Genomic DNA, 21,887 nt, shown 5'->3' with positions numbered 1-21,887 from the left:
CCACCGTGGGGTTGCTGGGAATTGAACTCAGGACCTATGGAAGAGCAGCCAGTGCTCTTAACCACTCACTGAGTCTCCAGCCCTTGTTTTGTATTTTTATTATAAGTTGCCTTTGTGAATGACTTTACTTAATAAGATGTAGCTTATCCCTTTATTACAGCTCTATTGTAGAGACTGTTAATTTATCACTGGTACACTAATGGGTGTGTGTGTGTGTGTTGTGGTAATATCAGTGTAGTTAGTTGCTCTGAATATTCTTTTCATCAGATAAGATTTTAAGAGTAGGGCTGAGTATGGTGGCACATGCCTTTAATCCTAGCACTTGGACTTGAGGCAGAGGCAGGTGGATTTCTGAATTCATAGCCCGCCTGAACATAATGAATTACAGGACTGCCAGAGCTACACAGTAAGACCCTGTCTCTCTCTGACCACTCCCCACCCTTCCAAAGAAAGTAGGCATGAAATTGCTAAGATCTTATGGAAAGTAGTTTCTGACTTTGGTGGTCCTAGGTGTCAGATTCAGGTAATTGCTCTAATTGCTCTTCCACTGCACTATACTTAGCCCTGTTTTTAACCATGTAACAAACTTCCAAACTGCACACAGGGGATCTTCCCCTTTTAAGTCAGTGGCAGTCCCTATGTTTCACATCCTCAGAGATACTCAGTGTCAGACCTGGAGGGTCCACCATTCTGTGACTGTCAGGGCAGTGTCTTCATGTGCTTATCAGCTACTCTGTTTCCTTTCAGTGAAAGTGTGCCTGTCTTTTAAGTTGGAAGAGCTCATTTGTCAGATACACACTTTAAAATATTTTCTTCTAATCTTTGGCTTGTCTTTTTTTTTTTTTTTTTTTTTTTAAAAAGCTGGCTCTAGGGCCTTATGTACTTGTTATCCCTCTAGCTCTTTTTGTATATTCTGAAAAGTTGTCATTCTCACCTTAGCTTATAAATCTTTGCTGCTAGATCAGTTTTAACATCTAATTACTAAAAATTACAATCCCCCACCCTGAGTTTCTAGACCATTAGCTTCCAGGTCAGACCTTGGCTTGATAACACTGGATGCCCATAATTTCTTTATGCCTCTAGGCTGCCTTGCCTAACTTGACCAACTAGTTTTGGAAATCTTCCTCAACTTTAGTCTGTCAATTTAAGGACTAAAATTGGATTTTGCTCTTAAGTAAAAATATAATTATGGCAGTGAATCTGATGTCTTGCACATCTGTAGTGCTGTAATGTGGTAAATGGATTCCTTTTGTCTTTCTGATCATGTGTCTCCATCCAACCCCCTAAGGATGGATGGTCTATACTTGGTTGGTCTTATAGAACTGTGCTAATAACTAGGGGACAAAAGAAATTTCTTCCTGGAGAATAGGGACAAGAACAGGCAGTGTTTCCCCCCACACCCCTCGAGTAGTCAAACTTTTGAATCCTTAGTAACTGTTTGTGGTCTTAAAATCTGTTTGGGGCTAGAGAGGTGGATTGGCAGTTAAGAGCATTGGCTGCTCTGGCAGAGGATTTGAGTTTGAGTGCTGGCACCAGCATGGGAGTTGTTGTTCATTCTGGTCCCAGAGTATCCAACACCCTCTTCTGGCTTCTACAGACATTAAATACACAGAGAACATAAGAAACATGCAGGAAGGGCTGCAGAGATGGCTCAGCGGCTGAGAACACTAACTGCTCTTCCAGAAGTCCCAAGTTCAATTCCCAGCAACCACATGGTGGCTCACAACCATCTATAATGGGAGCTGATGCCCTCTTCTGGTTTGTCTGAAGACAGCTATAGTGTACTTATGTAACATGCAGGAAATCACCCATACATATAAAATAGAAATTTTAAAAAATGTGTACAAGCTTGTGCTCTTTAACACTCCCCTATAAACTCAGTGCAAATGGTATAGCATAAATTATATTTTAAAATTGTATTTTAAAACAGCCTTTTTTTCTTTTATCTTGTTAGGATGATGACTTTGAGTTTACTGGCAGCCACCTGACAGTAAGGAATGGTTACTCATGTGTGCCTGTAGCTTTAGCTGAAGGTTTGGACATTAAACTGAACACAGCAGTGCGACAGGTTCGCTACACAGCTTCAGGTATGTGCCTGCTCTGTAGGAAGGTAGAGCACCATCCCTGAAACAGAACTAATCTTTACCTTTATTCAACTCGATTGCATGGTTCATGAGTGTAAACTTTGTAGATACCTTTTGCAGTCAGATGGCAAAGTGACAAAAACTGCAGTACCATCTTCCTTCTGTGTCCACAAAAAGTGGGTGTAGGCTAGTTATACTTATGTTCCATATCCTTAAATAATTCATAATGTATTAAAGGTATATGTACATCTTTTGTACGAATATATGCATGAACTCATACAACTACATATATGTGGATGTGTACGTACACACACACACACACACACAAACACACACATAGTTGTAGGAGTGTTCATATAAAAACACCCTCATCAGCCAGCTGCTTGTTGGTGCACAATCTTATGGAATTTATTCTGATTTTATTGCTAGTTAATCTGTATTCCTATTTTTTAAAAAATACATATTAGGTAAAATAGTAGTGACATAATCCTAATGTCAACTTAAAGATCAAGCTAAGCATCACATTGTATCTCTACAGTTTGAGGCTTTGTATCAGTCTTCCAGTTATATCCTTAATGAGCAGGTAACCACCTTAGTCCAGTGTCTCACTTGTGTAGGATTTATAGTGAGTGTGAGGCCTGGCAGCCTTAGGCTCACCTCTTCTGTTCTCTTGTCTGAAAAGTGAAGGAAATCATGTGTTGAACCTGTTGGCCGCTATATTCAGCTTCCTCATTGATGCCATTCCTGTTACCATTAAAGTTTTCCCACTTTCTCTAGGATGTGAAGTGATTGCTGTGAACACACGCTCCACAAGTCAAACCTTTATCTATAAGTGTGATGCAGTTCTCTGTACCCTTCCTCTGGGAGTATTGAAGCAGCAGCCACCAGCTGTTCAGTTTGTGCCACCTCTTCCTGAGTGGAAAACATCTGCAGTCCAAAGGATGGGATTTGGCAACCTTAACAAGGTGCTGTGCCTTTTTCCCTCTCTCCTGCCCTAGCCTAGTGTTCAGTGTAGCATCAATTAATAATAGGCTCTTCATATAGCCATGTTTGCCTGTTCCCTCAGCTGTTTGACTCCAGGCCTGAGGCCTGGCAGTGCCTGGTTGTATTATACAATATTCACACACACTTAATCTGTTTTGTGACCCCAAGCCTACTTGGGATTCTCTTTACATCAAAAGTAGAAGTGGTTGATAAGTCTTAAGAAGTATGACTTGAAAGGGGACAGTGATGCTTACAGAAAGCAGTTGCTCTGAGGTCAGCTGATGCGCTCCCTTTCTGTGCTAGGTGGTGTTGTGTTTTGACCGCGTGTTCTGGGATCCAAGTGTCAATTTGTTTGGTCACGTTGGCAGCACTACTGCCAGCAGGGGCGAGCTCTTCCTCTTCTGGAACCTGTACAAAGGTAACTGTCTGCTATTTTAATTTTTTATATTCTTACAAAGACAGAGAATTAGGAATATTGGGAGTTTTCTCATATAAATATGCCTCATGTTTTCTATTAATAAGCAAATCCTTAAAAAGCACTTCAAAATGTTTTGAAGAAAGCATGTAAAAATGAAGAAACATACTGTTTCTCATTCTGAGACTTAGATCTAGTTGTGCACAACTTCAGATGTCTTCCTTAAAATGCCATTGCCATGGAGCCACCTTAAGTGGTCAGGACTAAAATATAGGAAGTCGTAGGTGGTGAAAGCCCATCAGTCAGTTTCTAGGGACAGAGTTGAGAACAATAATTTGTTTCCAGCTTTGTGTGGTATGTGGCTCGCTGACTTTGTTCTCTTAAGAAAACCCTGGAATTGTTCTGTTTCCCCAGCTCCCATACTATTGGCTCTGGTAGCAGGAGAAGCTGCTGGCATTATGGAGAACATTAGTGATGATGTGATTGTTGGCCGGTGCCTGGCCATTCTCAAAGGGATTTTTGGCAGCAGTGCAGTACCACAGGTAAGGGAGTGAGTGGACAAGCAGGGACTCAGCTTACAACTGAACTGGGGTTGGCTTAGTTGTAGTTTGCAGCTTAAGTTCTTGTCAGGCCATTCCATGTCAGGATGAAGAAATGTGCTGAGTGGACATGAATTTTAACGTGTGAAATGAATTGAAGCTGGTTTTTTTTTTTTTTTTTTTTTGTATGTGTGGTCACATCACAAGTAGTCTAACTCACTGAATACGTTGGAAGTCTTAAGAGAATTTCTTGGTAGCCTGTTTTTCAGGCCAATTGCAATACTTCACTCCCTCTGAGATTTAAGAAGGCGAATTTATGAAAAAATAGGCAACATGGTTTCTTCTCACATAAGGTCTTATTTAGTTTTCAGAGTTGGCTGATTTGTCCTGGTATCAGTGGTGACTAACTCACATTTCCCCCTTCATGTAGCCCAAGGAAACGGTGGTGTCTCGTTGGCGTGCTGATCCCTGGGCCCGGGGATCCTATTCTTATGTAGCTGCAGGATCTTCTGGAAATGACTATGATTTAATGGCTCAGCCAATCACTCCTGGCCCCTCAATTCCAGGTGCCCCACAGGTGAGAAACTAAGAATCTGTGTCTGAGCCTATTTGGGGAATAACATCTCTATTTTAGACTTTTAGTCATTCTGTCCTTAGATACTTGTACCTCCAGCTTCAGGGGATCTGAATTTCTCTTCTATCTCCTTAGGCTTAAAACTTTTTAAAGCCCTATGTTTAGTTGTACCTAATTTATGGCAACTTGTAGAGTTCCAAAGGCCTAAGTTACTAGGGCTTTGTGGGTTGTAGGACTTGCCCTTATGTAGACTGTTTTCACAACCCCAAGCCTTGGTATCTGCTCTGAACCAGTAAGTCAGACTCCTGAGCCTAAGAATTAGGCTATTCTTCTTTCCCCTTGTGGTTCAGAGTTTAGGGTGCCTTGCCAGTTTTAGCCAGCAGGTACTACATGAAATAAAACTAGAATATTGAACATCAGTAAACTGATCAACTGGTAATGGAAGCGTATCAGTCTTGAATTTAACAATTCAAACTCAGTATTTCTTCTATCCCCACCAGCCAATCCCAAGACTCTTCTTTGCTGGAGAACATACAATCCGGAACTACCCAGCTACGGTCCACGGTGCTCTGCTGAGTGGGCTTCGAGAAGCAGGAAGGATTGCTGACCAGTTTTTGGGAGCCATGTACACTTTGCCTCGTCAGGCCACACCAGGTGTCCCTGCACAGCAGTCCCCAAGTATGTGAGAAAAAAGTATCTGTAAAAAGAGGTCCAATGGACATGTTGTCTGCCATGTAAGCAAGCTCTTCTAGCAATACTAGATCCTACTGAGGAACTCCATGTCATCAGCTGCTGGAACTCCGAGTTTGACAGCAGAGGCTGGCTCCTTTGGCTGACAGCACAGAGAGGAATTTAACCATTAATTTGAAAGTGCAGCTCCATAAAGACTGAGTAAGGAGAAGCAAGTGGTGTGAGATAACCCCTTAGTCTATTGGTGTTTTTTTTTTTTGTTTGTTTTTTTGTTTTTTAATATATTTTGAGAATAAAACTTTAAAAGAACTTTATATGAAAATTTATTTTTAGTTGTGTGTCTGTGTTGGTATGCACACTTAAGTGGGTGCCCATGGAGGCCAGAGGCATTGGTTCTCCAAGAGCTGGTTACAGGTTTACCATCCAGTATAGGTTTTGGGAACCAAACTCAGGTCCTCTGTAAGAACAGCGTGCTTCTTAACCATTGGGCCATCTCCCTAGCCTCACATAAAATTAGTTTGAACTTTTGAATTAAAGTTGTATATACACAATACACAAGTGTTGCTCCCTTAGAAATCCTGGCATATCTGGTTTCTCCTTGTCTGTGTGAAGAGGAAGGCATGTAAAAGAATAAAGGGTTTGCTCAAGTCTTAGGGCTCTCCTACTGCGTTACAGAAGTGTATCAGTGTTTGCCTATGTGTATGTGTGCCCATGAGCCTTCATTTGGGTATTAGGAACCAAACCTGGGTTCTCTCCAGCCCCATTATAGTTCTTAATGGTAGTCTATTGAAAGGTTCCATGGGAATGTCTGTTTGCACTTGTAACTGAACTGTCTTCTCATAAGGCTACTATAGCAGCACCTATACCCCAAATGTAATCTCCCCACCTCCAAACTCTAAATACAGTATCTGTGAAGTCTTCACTGCTATATAAGGTGTGGCCTCAGTGTACTGGGATTATTGACCTGCACCACTAAACCTAGCTCCTGAATGAAGCTGAGTTGAATGTATGTGTGTATGTGTGTGTATGTGTGTATGTATATGTATGTGTGTGTATGTGTGTATATGTGTATGTATGTGTGTGTATGTGTGTATGTGTGTATGTGTGTATGTATGTGTGTGTATGTGTGTATGTGTGTGTATGTGTATGTATGTGTGTGTATGTGTGTGTATGTGTGTATATGTGTGTATGTATGTGTGTATGTGTGTGTATATGTGTGTGATGTTACTTAGACAGCAAGTGGAGTGCCCAAAAGGTATTAAATAAAAAAAGGACCATGTTCAACTTTCTTACCAAAACTTTTTACACCAAGGTTCGTGAAGAACAATATACTGGGGTTTGGTTAGACAATGGAGTTGGGGCTTTTCTCCTAGTCTCCCTGAATGACAGCAGCAGAAAAATGGTGTCAGTGATGGAAAGGTGACTACTGCTGCAGTGGAAAGTGCTTGATGTGTACTTTCAGGTACCCACTGAAGGGAGCTCACTAGTGTGTCTGGTGAAGTAAATGGCAGACAAGGTCTCATGTGTAGACCTGGCTACCCTGAAACTCAAGATTCTGTTGGGATTAAAGACATAATTTCAGAGAAATTTTGACAACAGACAGAGGAAAAAGTTAGCTGCTAGTTTTAACTCTGTATTTTGCCTAAATTTGTAAAATGCCGTACCAGCAGTACTGATTCGGAGATAACAGCCGTTTCCAGAAATGATATTGACAAAATTGGCATCACTGACTCAAAGGAGTGTATAGAAACGAGGGGCTTTATTGGTTACAATATTGTGCTGCAGAGCCAACAGAGAGCATTACAGCCAAAGGATACATGCAGACAGGCAGCTTCACTATACACATGCACCCAAGGAGCGCTGTGCCCTGCCATCCAGAGGCAGGTCCTGGCCTCTCTGGTCCCATACTTGGAGCAGGAATGTAGAAGCTGCTGCACCTAGACTCCAAGGGGCAGAGGTGAAGCCCCACCTGCCTGGGCAGGTAGGTGTAGACCCACAGCTGAGGCCCCAGCAAAGGACCTATCATGCGTAAATTTATTTAAGGGCTATCTATCTTTCTAGCCCTCTCAATCTTTAAAATACAAAAAAATAGACTTTATTCTCTTAAAAATACATTCCGTTCAATACATGTTCTGAGCTGTGAAGCAGCAGGAAAACAGGATCTCTTTCCTATGACTCTGGTTGAGGTGGTTGAGGAGAACCCTGTTCCCCATTCAGGGTGTTTAAAAGATAATCCCTAAAAAGCAGCTCTTACAAAGCATAGATAGACCCATGCTAACAAAGGCGGCCTGGGGCCAGCCTCTGAGTCCCTGTTCCTGTACTGACCCATTACATCTAAACAACTAACACAGCCCAGGACAAGAAATCCACTATTGCTCTAAACCGACCCCACCAAATGAGAGGGATGGCTGGTGTGCAAGCTTGCCTGTAGCCTTGGCCCCACACAAATCCCTTCAACTCATCTGAACTGTTTCACTGCCGCACAGAGTTGGCATAGCTTCCTTGCCTGTCACCCTGCAGCCTTTTCTGATTGTTTCAACACCGAGTAGCTGGTAACAGCAGCAGGTATAAGACACCAGTTCCTGGCATTCAGCCAGCTCTTCATCCTCCAGCCAAGTATATCCAGGACCAGGTTCCTGTACTCAGAACTCTCAGACACATGCCCTTGCTGGCTCAGTTTAACCATCTACCCAAACTGTAGAGAGGAAGCACTGCTATGGAAGTGGGTTGGTCTTTGGTGGGGATTAGGGAATATTTGGCTTGATTAGACAATGGTGTGACTATCCGTCTCCCTTCTATTTGGAAGCTTCCTGCAACTTCTGGCTTGGGCCCAAAGGTTACATCTTGGTGTTTTCACAAGTAATGTGCCTTCCAACCTTGGAATCAGAGCCAGACTAGCCATCCATATGAAGCCCAGGGGGACCTGAATCCTCTAGCCTCCATTTTCTCAGTATACATTTGCAATGCTGAAGACATTTAAAAATAAAATCTACTTTATGGCAGGACTACAAAGTGTGCAGATTAAAGAAACAAAATATCCTGAAGTAACTGTTACAATCAAATGCTATTGCACTCAGATTTTCAAAATGGCAGCCCACAGCTGTCCCTTTTCCACAGAACATTTCAAATAGCAGCAGGTGTTCCTGCTGCTAAAATGTGGAAAGATCCAGACTTTGGCACCAGAAGGTACAGCACCAGAATCCAGGGCTCGACACCCAAGACAAAAATTAGTTTCGAGATCTTTTGAGGCAGGGCTTGGTGCCCCTCTGTTTTAATCAGAGAAGAGCCACAGATTTAATTTCCTATATTCTTCAGTGGACCACCACAGGGGTTTGTTTCCTTTTACTCTCGGGGCTGCCAACTGGTACAGGAGAGTGGCAGGGGGCACTGCAAGTGAGAGGTTGCAGCCTTGAATTAAGGAGTTTCTGGCCAGTAACCCAAAAGCAGCAGCAGGAACAGATCTTGAGAACACTATCTTAGTTGTACATCAAAGTTGGGATGTGGAGGCAAGACACATGGCAATGCCCTCAGGTTAGCAAAACTCCATTAAAACAGAAGTGCTAGCTAGTCATTCCTGTCCTTTGGGAGTTGGGAGAGCAAACAAAACACGGTAGATCTCTCCACACCCTGCCAGGATGGCTGAGTCTGATGCAGACGAGGGCAGGTAAGTGCCAGTGTGTGTGTGCTAAGTAAAAAGGGTGAAGGGAGACTACTCAGTCCTCCAGGAAATTCACAGGAAAGGCACGGGAACAGGAATCAAACAGACTTACGTTATAAAAAGCACCTAGCTTGAAAGCCAGGAAATGTGGCACTGAGCAAGTACCACATAAACCTGAGACCACTCAACCCAATCCCTTTACCTCATACAGAAAACAGGCCTTACAGACTCATCCCCATGAGAGAAACATGAGGAAAAGAGAAGACCCAGAAGACAACTGAAGGCAGAAAGAAAGATGCAGACTCATGTGGACATCACCTTCCAAAACCAAGAGTCAGCTCACGCTGATGGGCGAGACAAGTGTAGAACAGCAAAGTTAAGGCCTTAGAGGTCACCCACTCCATGTCATTTTGAGCTGGGAAGCAGCAGTGGCAGAACACTTGCTTATTAACACACCAGGTCCTGTGTTCAGTCCCCAGCATGCATCCACAGGTGACACATGTGGGTACACATGCACACAACAAACAAACCAACAAAGGTCTCATTTCAAAGATAGGGAAAACCGAGGCTCTAAAAAGACTTGGCAAAGATCACAGAGCAAGGAGTGACAAAGCCAGGAGGGATGGGGAAAAGTGGCTTTCCAAATTCCTAGTCTACTGAGAAGGCAATGACACCTACTTCACAAAGGTAGCCAAGGAGGATCCCTTCGAATTAAAACAATGCTTCAGAAAATTCAGTGACAAGCAAACAGTTCTTAACTTCCCCATGTGGTTGGTATAAGGAGATAAAAGTTTATTAATCTGCCTTCCTAAAAGGCTTAATGCACTTGGAACTGCGTAAATCTGAGGCCCTCAACAGGCAGGTATTGGCTTTCCTCCAATGAAATCTCTGAAATGGTCTTGCTTTTGCTTCAGCAGTCGGCATGGTAAAGTGCAAGGCCTCCTCCACAGGGGATGAAGGAGCAAAGGGAGGGAGCAGTCAGTCCATGCCTTTCATGGAGCTATTGCTTGTGGAGTGACTAAAGGAATTCTTGATTGCTTTCCCATTTGCTGGGTACTTCCTAAAAGGCAGAGTGTGCCGGTCCGTCGGCTCAGTGTAGGGATTTTCCCAAGAGGAGAAGGATGAAGTCAGGTGAAGTTTCCAGCCCCCAGAGAGCAAAAGTGATGCCAGCAGCAATCAATGTTGGTGCCCAGGAAAGGAGATGTACAAGATCTGTCTGTTTCTGTTTGGAAGGTGAATTGAAAGCTGGCGTCAGAGGATGATGTCATTCCATTTGGTATCCTGCTCTGCCCCCAAGAAACTGGTTATCCAAAAGTCAGGTCAGGGAAGCTTCAACATAAAGGATGGTCCCATAATTACTTAGGGGCAGCAGACCCTTTTTCTGGTTCCAAATTCTCAAGAACTCAAAGACAAAGGAAAGTTAGTCTCTTAGCATGGAAATGATAGCTGATAATTCTTAATGTATTCTTGGGGGGCGGGTTGCCTCTTAGGGCGAACAGAGCCAACTGGATATGGTGAGGAGACAAATCAGGACATCAAACAGAGCAAAAGGGACTGGGCTTTGATAAACAAACTGCTCACCACGGAGCAGAGGTGAGAGCTTTTGGCTACCTCTATATGGTAGTGGGTTTCTGTAACTTCCCATTTGGGGATCAGAGAATGGTCCATGCTATCTTGGGGACAGAGATAGAAGAGAGGACTACTCATGCATCAGGGGAAGCTGGGCCTGAGTGACTGGTTTGTAGTCTCTGATCCTATCTGGACAACTGGCAAAAATTACCTGAGCCATAGCCTGGCTCTCTACAGTCTCCCAGCCAAGGCCTTTTGTGTCTAGCCTGGTTAACTGGCCTTGGGTCCTTCACAGGCCAGGATTGGGGAGGAGCCAAGAAGCAGGAGGAGAGAAGCAGCAGACTTCACCTAGCTGGCTCAGTCTTCCTCAGCATAAGGCCTTGCTGGGTGTAGCCGCTCCTCAGTCCAAACTCGCTCAGGCTCTGGCAGTCCCTGCTTCCCAGGCAGTTCAGAATGCTCCAGCGGGTTGTGTATTCGCCTGCTGATAACAAACGTGCCGTCCTCCCCTTCCTCCTGTGCCAAAGAGCAACAAGGAAAAGTGAGGTGCAGACAGTACAGGGAGGAATGAGACACCCTCACATTCGCCCTGGGAAGTTCTCCCACCTGGCACAGACACCAAACTACACAGTAACTGCAGAGATACTCTTGGGTGATGGGGGTGGGGAGCAGGAGTCAGTATGAAATCCCTTGGAAATAAAGAACAACCGGGAAGACCAAGTTGAACAGGAGCCTGTTTATAGTATAGAGCTTAGATCAGAAAATGAGAGCAGGACCCCAAGTGGCATGTGTGGAAGCCACTTCCTTGCTGCATGGCTGAATTAAGCAGCTCCTTCTTACATATGATCTATGAAACAGCACACGCCTTCCCCCCTTATATCATTCTGCCCCTTGGCTTGGGTCTCCCTAGAAACTCAGCCAAATCTTCAAGACCCCAGATATCCATCCTGAGATTCTGCCTCGCCGATACTTGTCAAAGAATGATGAGTATGAGCAGAAAAGGGCAGGTGACGGTAGAGAGGTGCTGGATCTACAAAGGAGTCTCAGTTCCAGTCTGAGCTCCTCGCTGTCTTATGCATCTAGATGACTGAATAAAGCCTTCTGTCGGACCTTCATCTTTACTATTCACGTGTGAAAAGTAAGGCTAGCACTGCTCACAGGGCTGTTTTAAGGGACACTGGGTGAACCCAAGAGTGAAGCACCTAAAAGATTGACAGGCTTGTCCAGTTAACCCAGTCACTTGTCTTTCTTAAAAAAAAAAAAAAAAAAAAAAAAAAACCTGTGGGGTAGAGAGATGGCTCGGTGGTTTAAGAGCACTGATTACACTTTCAAAAGATCTGGGTTCAATTCCTTACACCCACAAGGCAGCTCACAACCATCTGTAACTCCAGTACCAGGGGATCTGACAGTCTCCTGGCCTCTGTGGATAGCAGACAGGCACACACTTGGTACACAGTGTAGACAAAGTACCCACATAAACTAAATAAATAAAACAATATAAAAATTTAAAAGGTACTAGTAGTGTGTCTAGAGGCAAGGTATTTTCATGACCATGGGTTCCTGGTCCAAGACGTTCCAGACCATTATCACTCTGGATCCCAAGTCAGTTGGTTCTGAATTCATCTGTTCTTTAATGAGCCAAACTGAACTAGTCTCAGACAAAGAATACAATGGATCAGGCCTATGTAGAGCAAAGTGACACTTGGTATAACGTTTATAAAGTAGATTCAGGGTCAGGCCTCATTCTCCCTACCTGTCAGCTGCGCACAGAGGCCTCCTGACCAACTGAGGCAGCAGAACGGGAAGAACCTGTTCACTGCCATCCTACAGGCACCTAAGAGCTTCCTGTTCACTGCTCTGGAAATCTCAGCAAACCAGGGAACAAATGCCACTTTCTGTTTGCCTCCTATGTGAGAGCAAAATCGAGAAGACAGACCAGATGAGAGGTTCTGGAAGTCATGCTGCTTCCTCCCAAATCTGAGACTCAGCATTTCCCAGCCTCCTGGGTTCCCTAAGTCCTCGGTCAACAGATCAAGGCCGAGGGAAGGAAAGTGAGACTCACCACACTTGATGAGTGGTTCCAGGAGGCAGCAGTGATGGCGTCTCCTATCCGATTCCTCCGGGTGAGCACCTCTGATGCAGTGAGGCTACTTTGGGTCCTTCTTGAGGAGAACTCAGGAGCATCCCCTGAATTTCCTACCTTTCGAGAGCCCTGTTCAGATGGGTGTGACCTAGGCTGTTCAAGTTCTAAGAAATCTGTGGAAGACCTCTGTGTATAGGCATTAGTAGCTTCCATGTTTTTACCTATTCGAGTTGGGGGATCTTCTGAACATTTCAAGTCTCTCTTACTCTTCCAGGCATTCCGAACAGTAATGTGTCTGGTGTCTGAAGAGGCCACCTCTGAAGAGGCACTATGGCTTTTCCACCTGATTGTCTCCGCTGGGGAAGCATGACTATTCCTCTCCACAGAATCTGATGGCTTGATTAGAATGCTGCTCCGAGAGACCACTGTTTCTGCTCTATTCTTTGGAGACCCATCTCCCACTCTTTCAGCTTCTGTGAGCTGCAAGGCGATGTCATGTTTATGAATAGAGAGCTCAAGAGGGGAGCTGACATGGTTGCTAACTGATGTGAGCTCTGGGGGCCCCACCTGGATATTGCTGGTAGATGTATGTCTCTCCCTTGGGGCCTCACTTGGGACGGCTCTAGGACCACTGCTGTCAGAGGGGTAGATGGTAATGCTGCTTGTCACTTTGCTTGTCACAGGTTTAGAGGTGGATTTCTGCTTCTCCAATACAACCTCAGTTCCAGATCCACCCATGATTTTTTTCACATCCTTATCAATGATAACGGGTTTTATAATTGCTCTAGACCGCAGGGCCTCTCTAGGGCTGAAGGGCCTTTGATTTTTCACCCCAGCACAGTTGGTATCTGGGAATTCTACAGCAGTGGAAGAAGGTCTGGTAGATTTCACAGAATCATTTTCTACTGCAGCATTTTTATCATTTTCAAATAGGGTGGTTCTAGGTCCCCCTCTGGACTTAACCTTTTCTCTTGAGTTTGGCTGGGGCTTGGGCTCTGGCTCTGGAGTGATAGTTGTGTTCACCAACTTGGCAGTAACAAGAGACTCTGTGTCCAGGTCATCATCTGAGTCTGGTTTCTCTCTGCCACTGGATTTGATGACACGGCACCTCAGGGCTTCATGCTGACTGCTGTCTTCCATCACAACTGCTACAGACTCATCAACTCCTTCTTTATTTGGCAATGAAAAGCCCTGAAGGATATTTTCTTGGCTTCTTGAACTATAAGGATATTTTGATAAAATAGGAGCTTTAGAATTTGGAAAGTTGGCATCAGCTTCTAGGCCATTAGCAGCCTTTTTGCCCTTAGAATGTCCTTCGGAGGAGGGTCTTTGAGATGAGGATAAAGCTCCGATGGCCTTAGAGCAGCCAGACTCTGGAGCCTGTGTTACCTGACTTGCATGGCCAGGAACCTGTCCTCTCTTGCCACAGTGGGCCTCAGAGGGGAGGTCAGAAGTCTTATCGCCTCTCCCTACTGTATCACTGGGCACAGATCCATGGGTGGAATCACTGAATGTTCGAGTTGTTTTCTCCACTTTTCCCTTAAGTCCACTCTCAGTGCCTGGCTTGGAAGTTCCCTTCCAAACTTTAGTGTGCTCCTGGGCAGCAGGGGGGTAACGGCTAAGCACTGATGGCTGCTCCCTACTCTTTTTCCCTTCACTCTGAGAGGACCCAGGTGCAAATCGGTCTTCCGTTCGCTTTGTCTCCTGAGCCCCACTGTCTGCACCCACTCCCAAGTTAGAAGCTTTTGCTGCCCTTTTGTTTGTGAAAACAGGAGAAGCAGCCTGTTTGTTGCTTAGAGAATAGTGTTCGTTATTGAGAGCAAACTCCCTGTTCCGGAGCCGTTCCCGCTTATGTTGAGGAGACAGTTCCCGGGACGCATGCTTGGACACAGATGCCTCACCCCCATGGCCTTTGAGCTTAGTCCTCTCGTGCCTGCCTCTGCCCAAAAGGAAAGCATCTTCACCTTCTATGTCCCCATTTCCTAACTCTTTTTGTTTCTTGACTTGCAGCTTTATCTCCTCTAGCTGGCTGGCCAAGCTTCTGTTTTTATTCAGTTCAGTTAGGTAATTATCCTGAAGATCATTGTTTTTAGCCCTCATTTTCTTAAGCTCCTCTTCCAAAGATTCAAAATGTTTGATTTGTGTCTTAAGTTTCTCAATCTCTTGGTTAAGGTCTTTCACTTTGTTGTCCTCCTGATTTCGGTTCTTTTCATTTTCTGATTTGTCTCTGGTTTCATTCTCGACCTGCTTTAGGTAGTCCAGACTGCCCTTCCTTCTTGACTCTTTGGATGGCAGTGTAGAGGAAATGCCATCCTCAATCCGTAGGTCATTCCTTTCCAGAAAAGTGGAAGCGTTTCTCATGTGATCTCGGTTCATTTTCTTGTTCTGCTCCAGCTTTTGAGTAAGCTCTTTTATTAATTTCTCATTTTCTTTCTCTTTTTCATTCAAGTATTTTCTCTCATTTACAAAGCTCAGGGTTAATGATTTTAGCTTTTCTAATTCTGACACTAAACTCTGCTCGGTTTTATCCAAGCGGTCCTCTGAAGACTCTAGCTCTTTCACTTTGACTCTGAGCATTTCCAACTCAGAAGAGATTTTCTTGGTCAGATTTCTCTCTTCATTGAGGCTCAAACAAAGCTGGGAACATTCATTCTTGCTCCTGCTCAAAGCCTCCTCCAGCTTCTCTAAGTCAGCCATTCGTTTCTGAAGCCGCTCAATTTCAGATTTTAGCTCTCGGGTAAGGTTTTCTTCCTCTTCAAGTTTCTCCTTCATCATATGACATAGGTCCTCTGCTCGCTTAATTTCCTCATCTTTACCTTCAATCTTCAGTACACGCTGACGTAGCACTTCAATCTCGGCCAGCATGCTGGAGTTGCTGCCCTCTGACTGGATCACCTTGTCCTGGAGGTCCAGGAGCTCATCCTCGGCTTTCTGGAGGTTTTTTGTGGCTTCCTCTAACTCATCGAGGCGGCGGCTCAGGCTCTGTAACTTAAACCGCAGGTGGCGATTGGAGGCGGTATCCTTGTAGTTAGCGACTTCTGCCATGTCTACAGCCAGTCAAGATGGGCTGCTAGAGGCATCCAACTGCACTGGAGAAACTGGTTACCCTTCTCTTGGCATCCACAACCTTCTTTGGCAACTGAAGACCATTATCAGTCTGCAGAATAAAAGCAGAAAGCATGACTGTAAAAAGAACTCCAACCTGTAGTCCTTGTACAGAGGACATAGTAGCTACATACAATTTTAATGGCTCAACTTGCATAAGCCTGCAAGACAAACCTGTTCTTTACGGCTGACAATGAGCTATAACATCTAAACACATCATGGCATAGAAGTTCAGGGAACACACCCTCACAGCAGAACACAGGACATCTACCACGCACAACCTCCACCCTTTTTGTGTTCATTTCAAACAGAGCCTTCTCTCTTAGCTATAGAAACTGAGCTTAGCTCTCTTTCCCCAGTGCCTTGAGAAAGTAAGAGCACACTAAATAATCCTGAGGTAGGAGGGATAGGAAGGGTTTGCAGACCAAAGGAGAGAAGAATATCTGAAACAGGTTGATGATAGAACCATACCAAAAGAAGAAAAAAAAAAAAAAAATCCTGCCTCAAACAGAAAAGTTAAATCTGCTCACAGACATGAGTTATACAAAAGAAAACCACAATTATAAAAGTACAGTTTTTAAAAGTTGTCTCAATCCATCTATCTGTTCTGACAAAAGATATGACACTGGATCTTTATAAGGACCAGATGAAGAAACCTGGAAAATGCAAATTCAGGCCACCAGTAGGTTTTTTTTCTCTGCCAGGTACAGACCTGGTATCTGCTAAGTACCTACCTACCTTAATCTTTGAACTTGAAAGTGGAAGACAAAAAAGGTTAAGATCCTAATTCTGTATGGGTGACAAGCCCAATCACCTCTTAAAGGCCCCACTTCTTAATTATATTCTAGAGGATTAAGTATGAACATGAGTTTTGTGGAGCACACAAACATTCAAATCATAGCAACAATCTTTTGAAGAAACAGCATCTGAACCTTAACTGAGTGGCAAGTAGAACACAAAACACATGGTAATACTTATGTAAACTGTCAAACTAGAGTTTTATACCCCTACTACCAAACAAATGGGCTTAATCTAATGAATTCATGAGCACCATCATGAACTGGTCAGAGGTTATGTGCACAGTGTGTGCCAGCACCAGCAGATGACACATTATCAAGTTCCCGTCCAAGGCTATAACAACACAGCAGTGATAGTCACCTGGGAGATGGGCCACTGAGCATGGGGTGGGAACTTGATTATGTTAATTTCTGCCTGCAGTGTGTGGCTCCTTTCTGGACAAGGATCCTGTCCTATATAAATGGAGAAAGAAGGTGAGCAGCAGTGTACACTCATTGCTCATTGTTCCTGACTGTGGGTGAGACAGGACCAGCTGCTCAAGATGCCTGCCACACTGATGAACTCTGCTCTTCAACAGTAAGCTGTGATAGATCCTTTCTCCCTTAAGTTGAGTTTATTTAGCAAAGTATTTTATCACATCAACAGAAAAAGAAACCAAAACACTCACCTTCACAATTCTAAAAGAAAACTTAAATCAGTCCACAAGGGAATCAAATAAATCAGTAGCAGAAGATGATTGAAAATAGAGATATTCTGAAAGAAAAACACAACTTTCTAAAATTTGTAAGATAAACTCAGAACAACACAAAAAGCCTGGCCAACAGAGTCAGACCTTGTCTCAAAAAACAAAGACCCCTAACACTACTACCTAGCTATTAAAATGTCCACATCTCTGTTAACATGGAGGATACAGAGCAACAGGAATTCTCAAGTTCATACCAGTGGTAATGCAAAATGGTAGCCCGACCTTTGAAGAAGGTTTCTAGCAAAACCAAATATACTCTTACCATATGACCTAGCAGTTTAACTCTTTGTTTACCAAATGGTTGAAAACTATGTTGATATAAAAGCAGGTACATAGATATCTATAGTAATTGCATTTATAATTGCCTAAACCTAGAAGCAGGGAGATATCCTCCAATGAGCAGAAAGATAAACTGCTACATCCAGACAGTGGAGTATTATTCATTCTAAATAAAACAAAATGGGTTATCAAGTTATCAAGACTCACATGGTATGTCAACTGAGTGACAAATGGAGAAGGCCAAACCACAAAAACAGGAAGAGTGGCTAGCACACAGCACAGGGGATGCGGCAGATACTCTTTACACTTTAATTATGGATACGTCGATCCTCCTCTCTTTAAACCTATAAAGTACACAAGATCAAGAGTAAAGTCTAGGGCTAGAGAGATGGCTCAGAAGTTAAAAGCACTGACTGCTCTTCCCGAGGTCGAGTTCAATTCCCAGAAACCACATGGTGGCTCACAAACATCTGTAGTGGGATCTATTGCCCTCTTCTGGTGTGTCTGAAGACAGTGACAGTGTACTCATATGTAATAAATCTTTAAAAAAAAAAAAAAAAAAAAAAAAAAAAAAGTAAAAACTAGGCTGGTCATAGCAGCTCATATCTTTAATCACGGCACCTGAGGCAGAAACATGAATTTTCAGGCCAGCCTAGTGTACTTAGTGAGCTGCAGGCTAGCCAGGGCTACACAATGAGGTCCTCACAGACATAGTATTTTTATGTGCTGTGTAAAGGTTATCCTTGTGTTATTGATTTCTCTGCCCTCATATCTTGTTTCAATCCAGACATGGCATCGTAATGCTTATGTCTAGAATCTCTTGTCTCACATCTGTATAAACAGTTCTTACCATTTATTCTCTGCCTTGTTAATAAATGCTGGTCACCCAATGGCTGAGCAGAACAGAAAATAAGGCGGGACCCCTGGCAGCCAGGGAAAGGAGGAATTCTTGAGAGTTCAGCAGAAATATGCAAGTCCCATATTATTGGAATCTTGGCTGGTAAGTAGCCAGACTAGGTTAGGTTAGATTAAGATAGACTGCCCAGATATTGAGGAGCCTTGAAATAAATCTTGGGCCTCCCTGTGTTATTATTAGGAACTAGCTAGGATAAAGTAATACAGCTGCTGTATTAATTTAATATATATTTATGTTAAATAATTCATTTTGCATTTGGTGCCCAATGTGGGGAACTATTCACACCTTTAAAATTCATATTTAGTTATTAGATAGAAAGTTCTGGGTAAAAAACAGAAAAGGCAACGCTCTACCAGATCTTTGAGTCTGTAAACCACTTGCAGGAATTTTGCTCTCTCCTTTGGGAGAATCCTGCTGTGCACATGGCATTGGTTAATTAACAACTGCTATTTCTAAAGTAGGAGCTCTGAGGATTCTTAAATAGATCCCTTGGGGGGTGGGGTGGGAGACAGGGAAACAAAGAAAAGCAATACTTTTTAAAAAAAAGTCTCTGCCTAATAAAAACCTGTTCCTTTTTACTGGGTTTTGGGGGAAGGGGGGCAGCTAACAGAAAGGCTTCCTGACAAGGGTAAAGCCAGCTTGCTACACCCTAGCTGATGAGGCTAGTCAGACATATACATTCTGGAACTCCCTTGAGGGGGGGAAGGGGGAGTGATCTAGGAATCTCCCTTATAGGTAGAAGGATGTGTAACTTCTGCCTATAAACTAAAAGACAGGGACCTGCCAAGTACACACAGCCTCTAAACAGACACAGACTGAGACCAGACAAGAAGAAATTCAAAAACAACAAAACTTTTATCTAATATTTAAAAATCATGTTTCAGTGTTAAAAAAGGAAGGGAACTGTATATAAAAATTTATAGACACATAAATAATTTAAAAGTAATAAACTTAAAGAAATACGACATAAAGATGAGAAACACAAAAAAAAAAAAAAAAAAAAGACATTTTGGGATTTATGTAACACTATTTTAAACAGCTCAAGAGAAAGGAAAGATCCAGAAGTTAACACTTTGCCCTTTATAGTCATTGCACTGTTACGTTTCATTCTTATCCTATAAGCATTTTAGTTTCTGTGTGTTTTGAAAAACGGGGCCTTAGAGAAAAATTGACAAGGCTTAGAGGAGACGTTGCTAAAATTAATAAATCAGAATAAAGGAGACACTAAAACATTAGATACAAAATAAAGAAAAAGTGTGGGAACAAAGTTCAGAACAAAAGATACAGAATTTTATAGATCAAAATGAACAGAAGAAACTGAGACAAAGAGGGAAGGCTGAGAGGAGCCATTAGAGCAAAAGATACACAAGCACAAAAGAGGCATGAAATACGGACACAGACCTTAAAAGGAGTTTAAAATAAAAATAAGGAAAAAAATCAAATAAAGACAAAAGATACAAATAAAGCCTACCAAAATTTGTTAGAAAATAAACTTTAGATTATCCAGTTGGTATACAGCAAAGGCCAGCAGATGAAAATCATTCACAAGTTTATGAATGGTATTCTGTAGATGTGCTGGATTTGAGAAAATTTAAGGAAAAGTGTGGAATGCAGTCACCATTTGTAAAACAAATCTTGACTTCTTCAGTGACCAAAATAGAATAATTCCCCAAGACTGGAAAGGTGACAAACAAAAGCCACAGTTACGATGGCTTTCATGGTGAAGAGAAGAGGCTAGAGAGACAGCAAGGGGAATTGAGCCAGAGGTATCAATATTCCTACAAACCAGTTGTGAGATAAAGGTCAATACACTGAGGTAGAAAAGCAAACTGTATATGACAAAGAAACCTCGGTGTTACGTCACATAGCAACCTTGAATACCTAGGACAAGTTTGAAGAAGCAGGAAAAAGACTTGAGCCATTTATTCAGGTTATATAAGTTCCAAAATAAACACTCGTTGACTTTACAAAGATTAACTTCAACTGTAGATAGAAAGACATCAGATCTACTAATTAGAATAGCACTAACTGAATTTTTGGTTTTCTTAAATGCTAATGCTGAATTTAAAGAGGTGATCAGACCGTTGTTGCAGCACAATCAACACTTACTGATGAATGGATTAGGAATATGATTGGTATTATATCTCATTCTCCTGAGAAAACCTTAATAGGAGAAGCCATTCCCAGGGGTTGTGAGAAAATCCAAACTTGCAAATGTCCAAATTGTGGTGAACAAAGTTATTTCAAAAGAAATTACAAAGAAAACCAAACTGAGTCCAAAAGAGAGCCTATGCTCTCTGGTATATTCAAAAGATATGACGAGGTTTGCTCCGCCTCTAGGGACTACTAAAGCCAACATAGACGGGGGTACCACAGGCCCTGTGAGGAGGTTGGCTTCAACACTGATAAAGCACATAATATAGTCAAAGAGTGTGTTGATGGAGTCTTGGGTGGTAACGATTACAACCAGAATAACATCAACCAATGGACCGCAAGCATAGTGGAGCAATCCATAGCCCATTTGGTCAAAATGGGGAAATCTTGCAAGTACATTGTGACCTGTTCAGTGATACAGAGGAGCACAGATGGATTTCATGCAGCCAGCTCCTGTTTCTGGGATATAACATCTGATGGAGCCTGTACCATCAGATGGGAGAACCGAACCATGAACTGCATTGTTAATGTTTTGCGACTGCAATTGTCCTGTAACCTGTAAAACCTAAAGCTATTAACTTAAGTTTGCAAGTGTGTTCTTTCTAAAAAGTAACAATTATGTAATAATGTACAAGATGGCAAGTGTACAATATGCTTCAAAGCTATCAACAGAGAAATGAATGTTGTAAGCAGAAGTCTAAGAGGAAGTTGGCAAATTATCTCGTATTCTATACAGCATTATTTAAGGACATAAAATGTTAGCCAACAATGCAGAAATATGCTGACCTAAAAATAGAATCTTCTACAGGTCTTTCACTGGCATTGTGTTCCCACAGAGAGAAATCTATTTAGATATTAACCTTATCTATAACTAGAAAACATAACAGGATAAAATATGTGCATAAAAATCCCACATGGGTCAATGCAGAGAAAATGACATGAATTAGCTAATACCTTTTTGGTTTAAGTTTTTTCCTTTGTTGAACTGCATGGAAAGTAATTCTGACACATACCCCCAGCCCCATCTAATGTATCGTAGCTGCCATGACTAACCAGTTCCGTTGTCCTGAGAACTGGCAAATCCACTGATTTTTAACATCGGTTTCTTACATTTACACTTGAGGTGGAATTAAATATGATCAACCAGATTTCCTAGACAAGCAGAATTACTTCAGTATATGATCAATGGTATATGACTCAGACAACTGCCTTACAATCCATTCCTTCCACGAGGGAAAGATATCTGTTCAAAGTGTGCTCTGCATATTTCTCTGATGGGCAGACAACTCTTAATGTG

The 21,887-nt window shown here is 42.7% G+C and overlaps 2 protein-coding genes and 1 pseudogene across 6 annotated transcripts in view; 2 read left to right on the top strand and 1 right to left on the bottom strand.

Moving 5' to 3' along the window:
• Positions 1-5,823, top strand: part of KDM1A (lysine demethylase 1A) — a 50,039-nt gene extending 44,216 nt beyond the window's left edge. For both annotated transcript variants that reach the window (XM_080921934.1, XM_080921933.1), the window contains 6 exons: positions 1,955-2,087; positions 2,862-3,049; positions 3,372-3,486; positions 3,898-4,025; positions 4,453-4,599; positions 5,097-5,823. In XM_080921934.1, coding sequence (XP_080778060.1) covers positions 1,955-2,087; positions 2,862-3,049; positions 3,372-3,486; positions 3,898-4,025; positions 4,453-4,599; positions 5,097-5,282 — 897 coding nt within the window. In that variant the 3' untranslated portion in view covers positions 5,283-5,823. The remainder of the gene's footprint in view (positions 1-1,954; positions 2,088-2,861; positions 3,050-3,371; positions 3,487-3,897; positions 4,026-4,452; positions 4,600-5,096) is intronic.
• Positions 5,824-7,028: 1,205 nt separating this feature from the next.
• The window catches only part of LUZP1 (leucine zipper protein 1), an 83,828-nt gene continuing 68,969 nt past the window's right edge, over positions 7,029-21,887 (bottom strand). For 2 of the 3 annotated variants that reach the window (XM_080921745.1, XM_080921744.1), the window contains exons 3-4: positions 12,573-15,750; positions 7,029-11,026 (exon numbers count right to left, since the gene is read on the bottom strand). In XM_080921745.1, coding sequence (XP_080777871.1) covers positions 10,871-11,026; positions 12,573-15,638 — 3,222 coding nt within the window. In that variant the 5' untranslated portion in view covers positions 15,639-15,750 and the 3' untranslated portion in view covers positions 7,029-10,870. The remainder of the gene's footprint in view (positions 11,027-12,572; positions 15,751-21,887) is intronic. The other variant, XM_080921746.1, reaches the window with a different exon arrangement.
• LOC308424331 (dynein light chain Tctex-type 3-like) lies at positions 17,397-21,145 on the top strand (annotated as a pseudogene). Its single transcript has 2 exons — positions 17,397-17,440; positions 20,789-21,145. The product of its transcript is annotated as a dynein light chain Tctex-type 3-like (transcript).

Source organism: Micromys minutus (genome assembly GCF_963924665.1).
Source record: "Micromys minutus genome assembly, chromosome: 9".
Lineage (NCBI taxonomy): Eukaryota > Metazoa > Chordata > Mammalia > Rodentia > Muridae > Micromys > Micromys minutus.
Note: the sequence above shows the minus strand (reverse complement) of the source record. Positions and strands in the feature narration are given on the sequence as shown.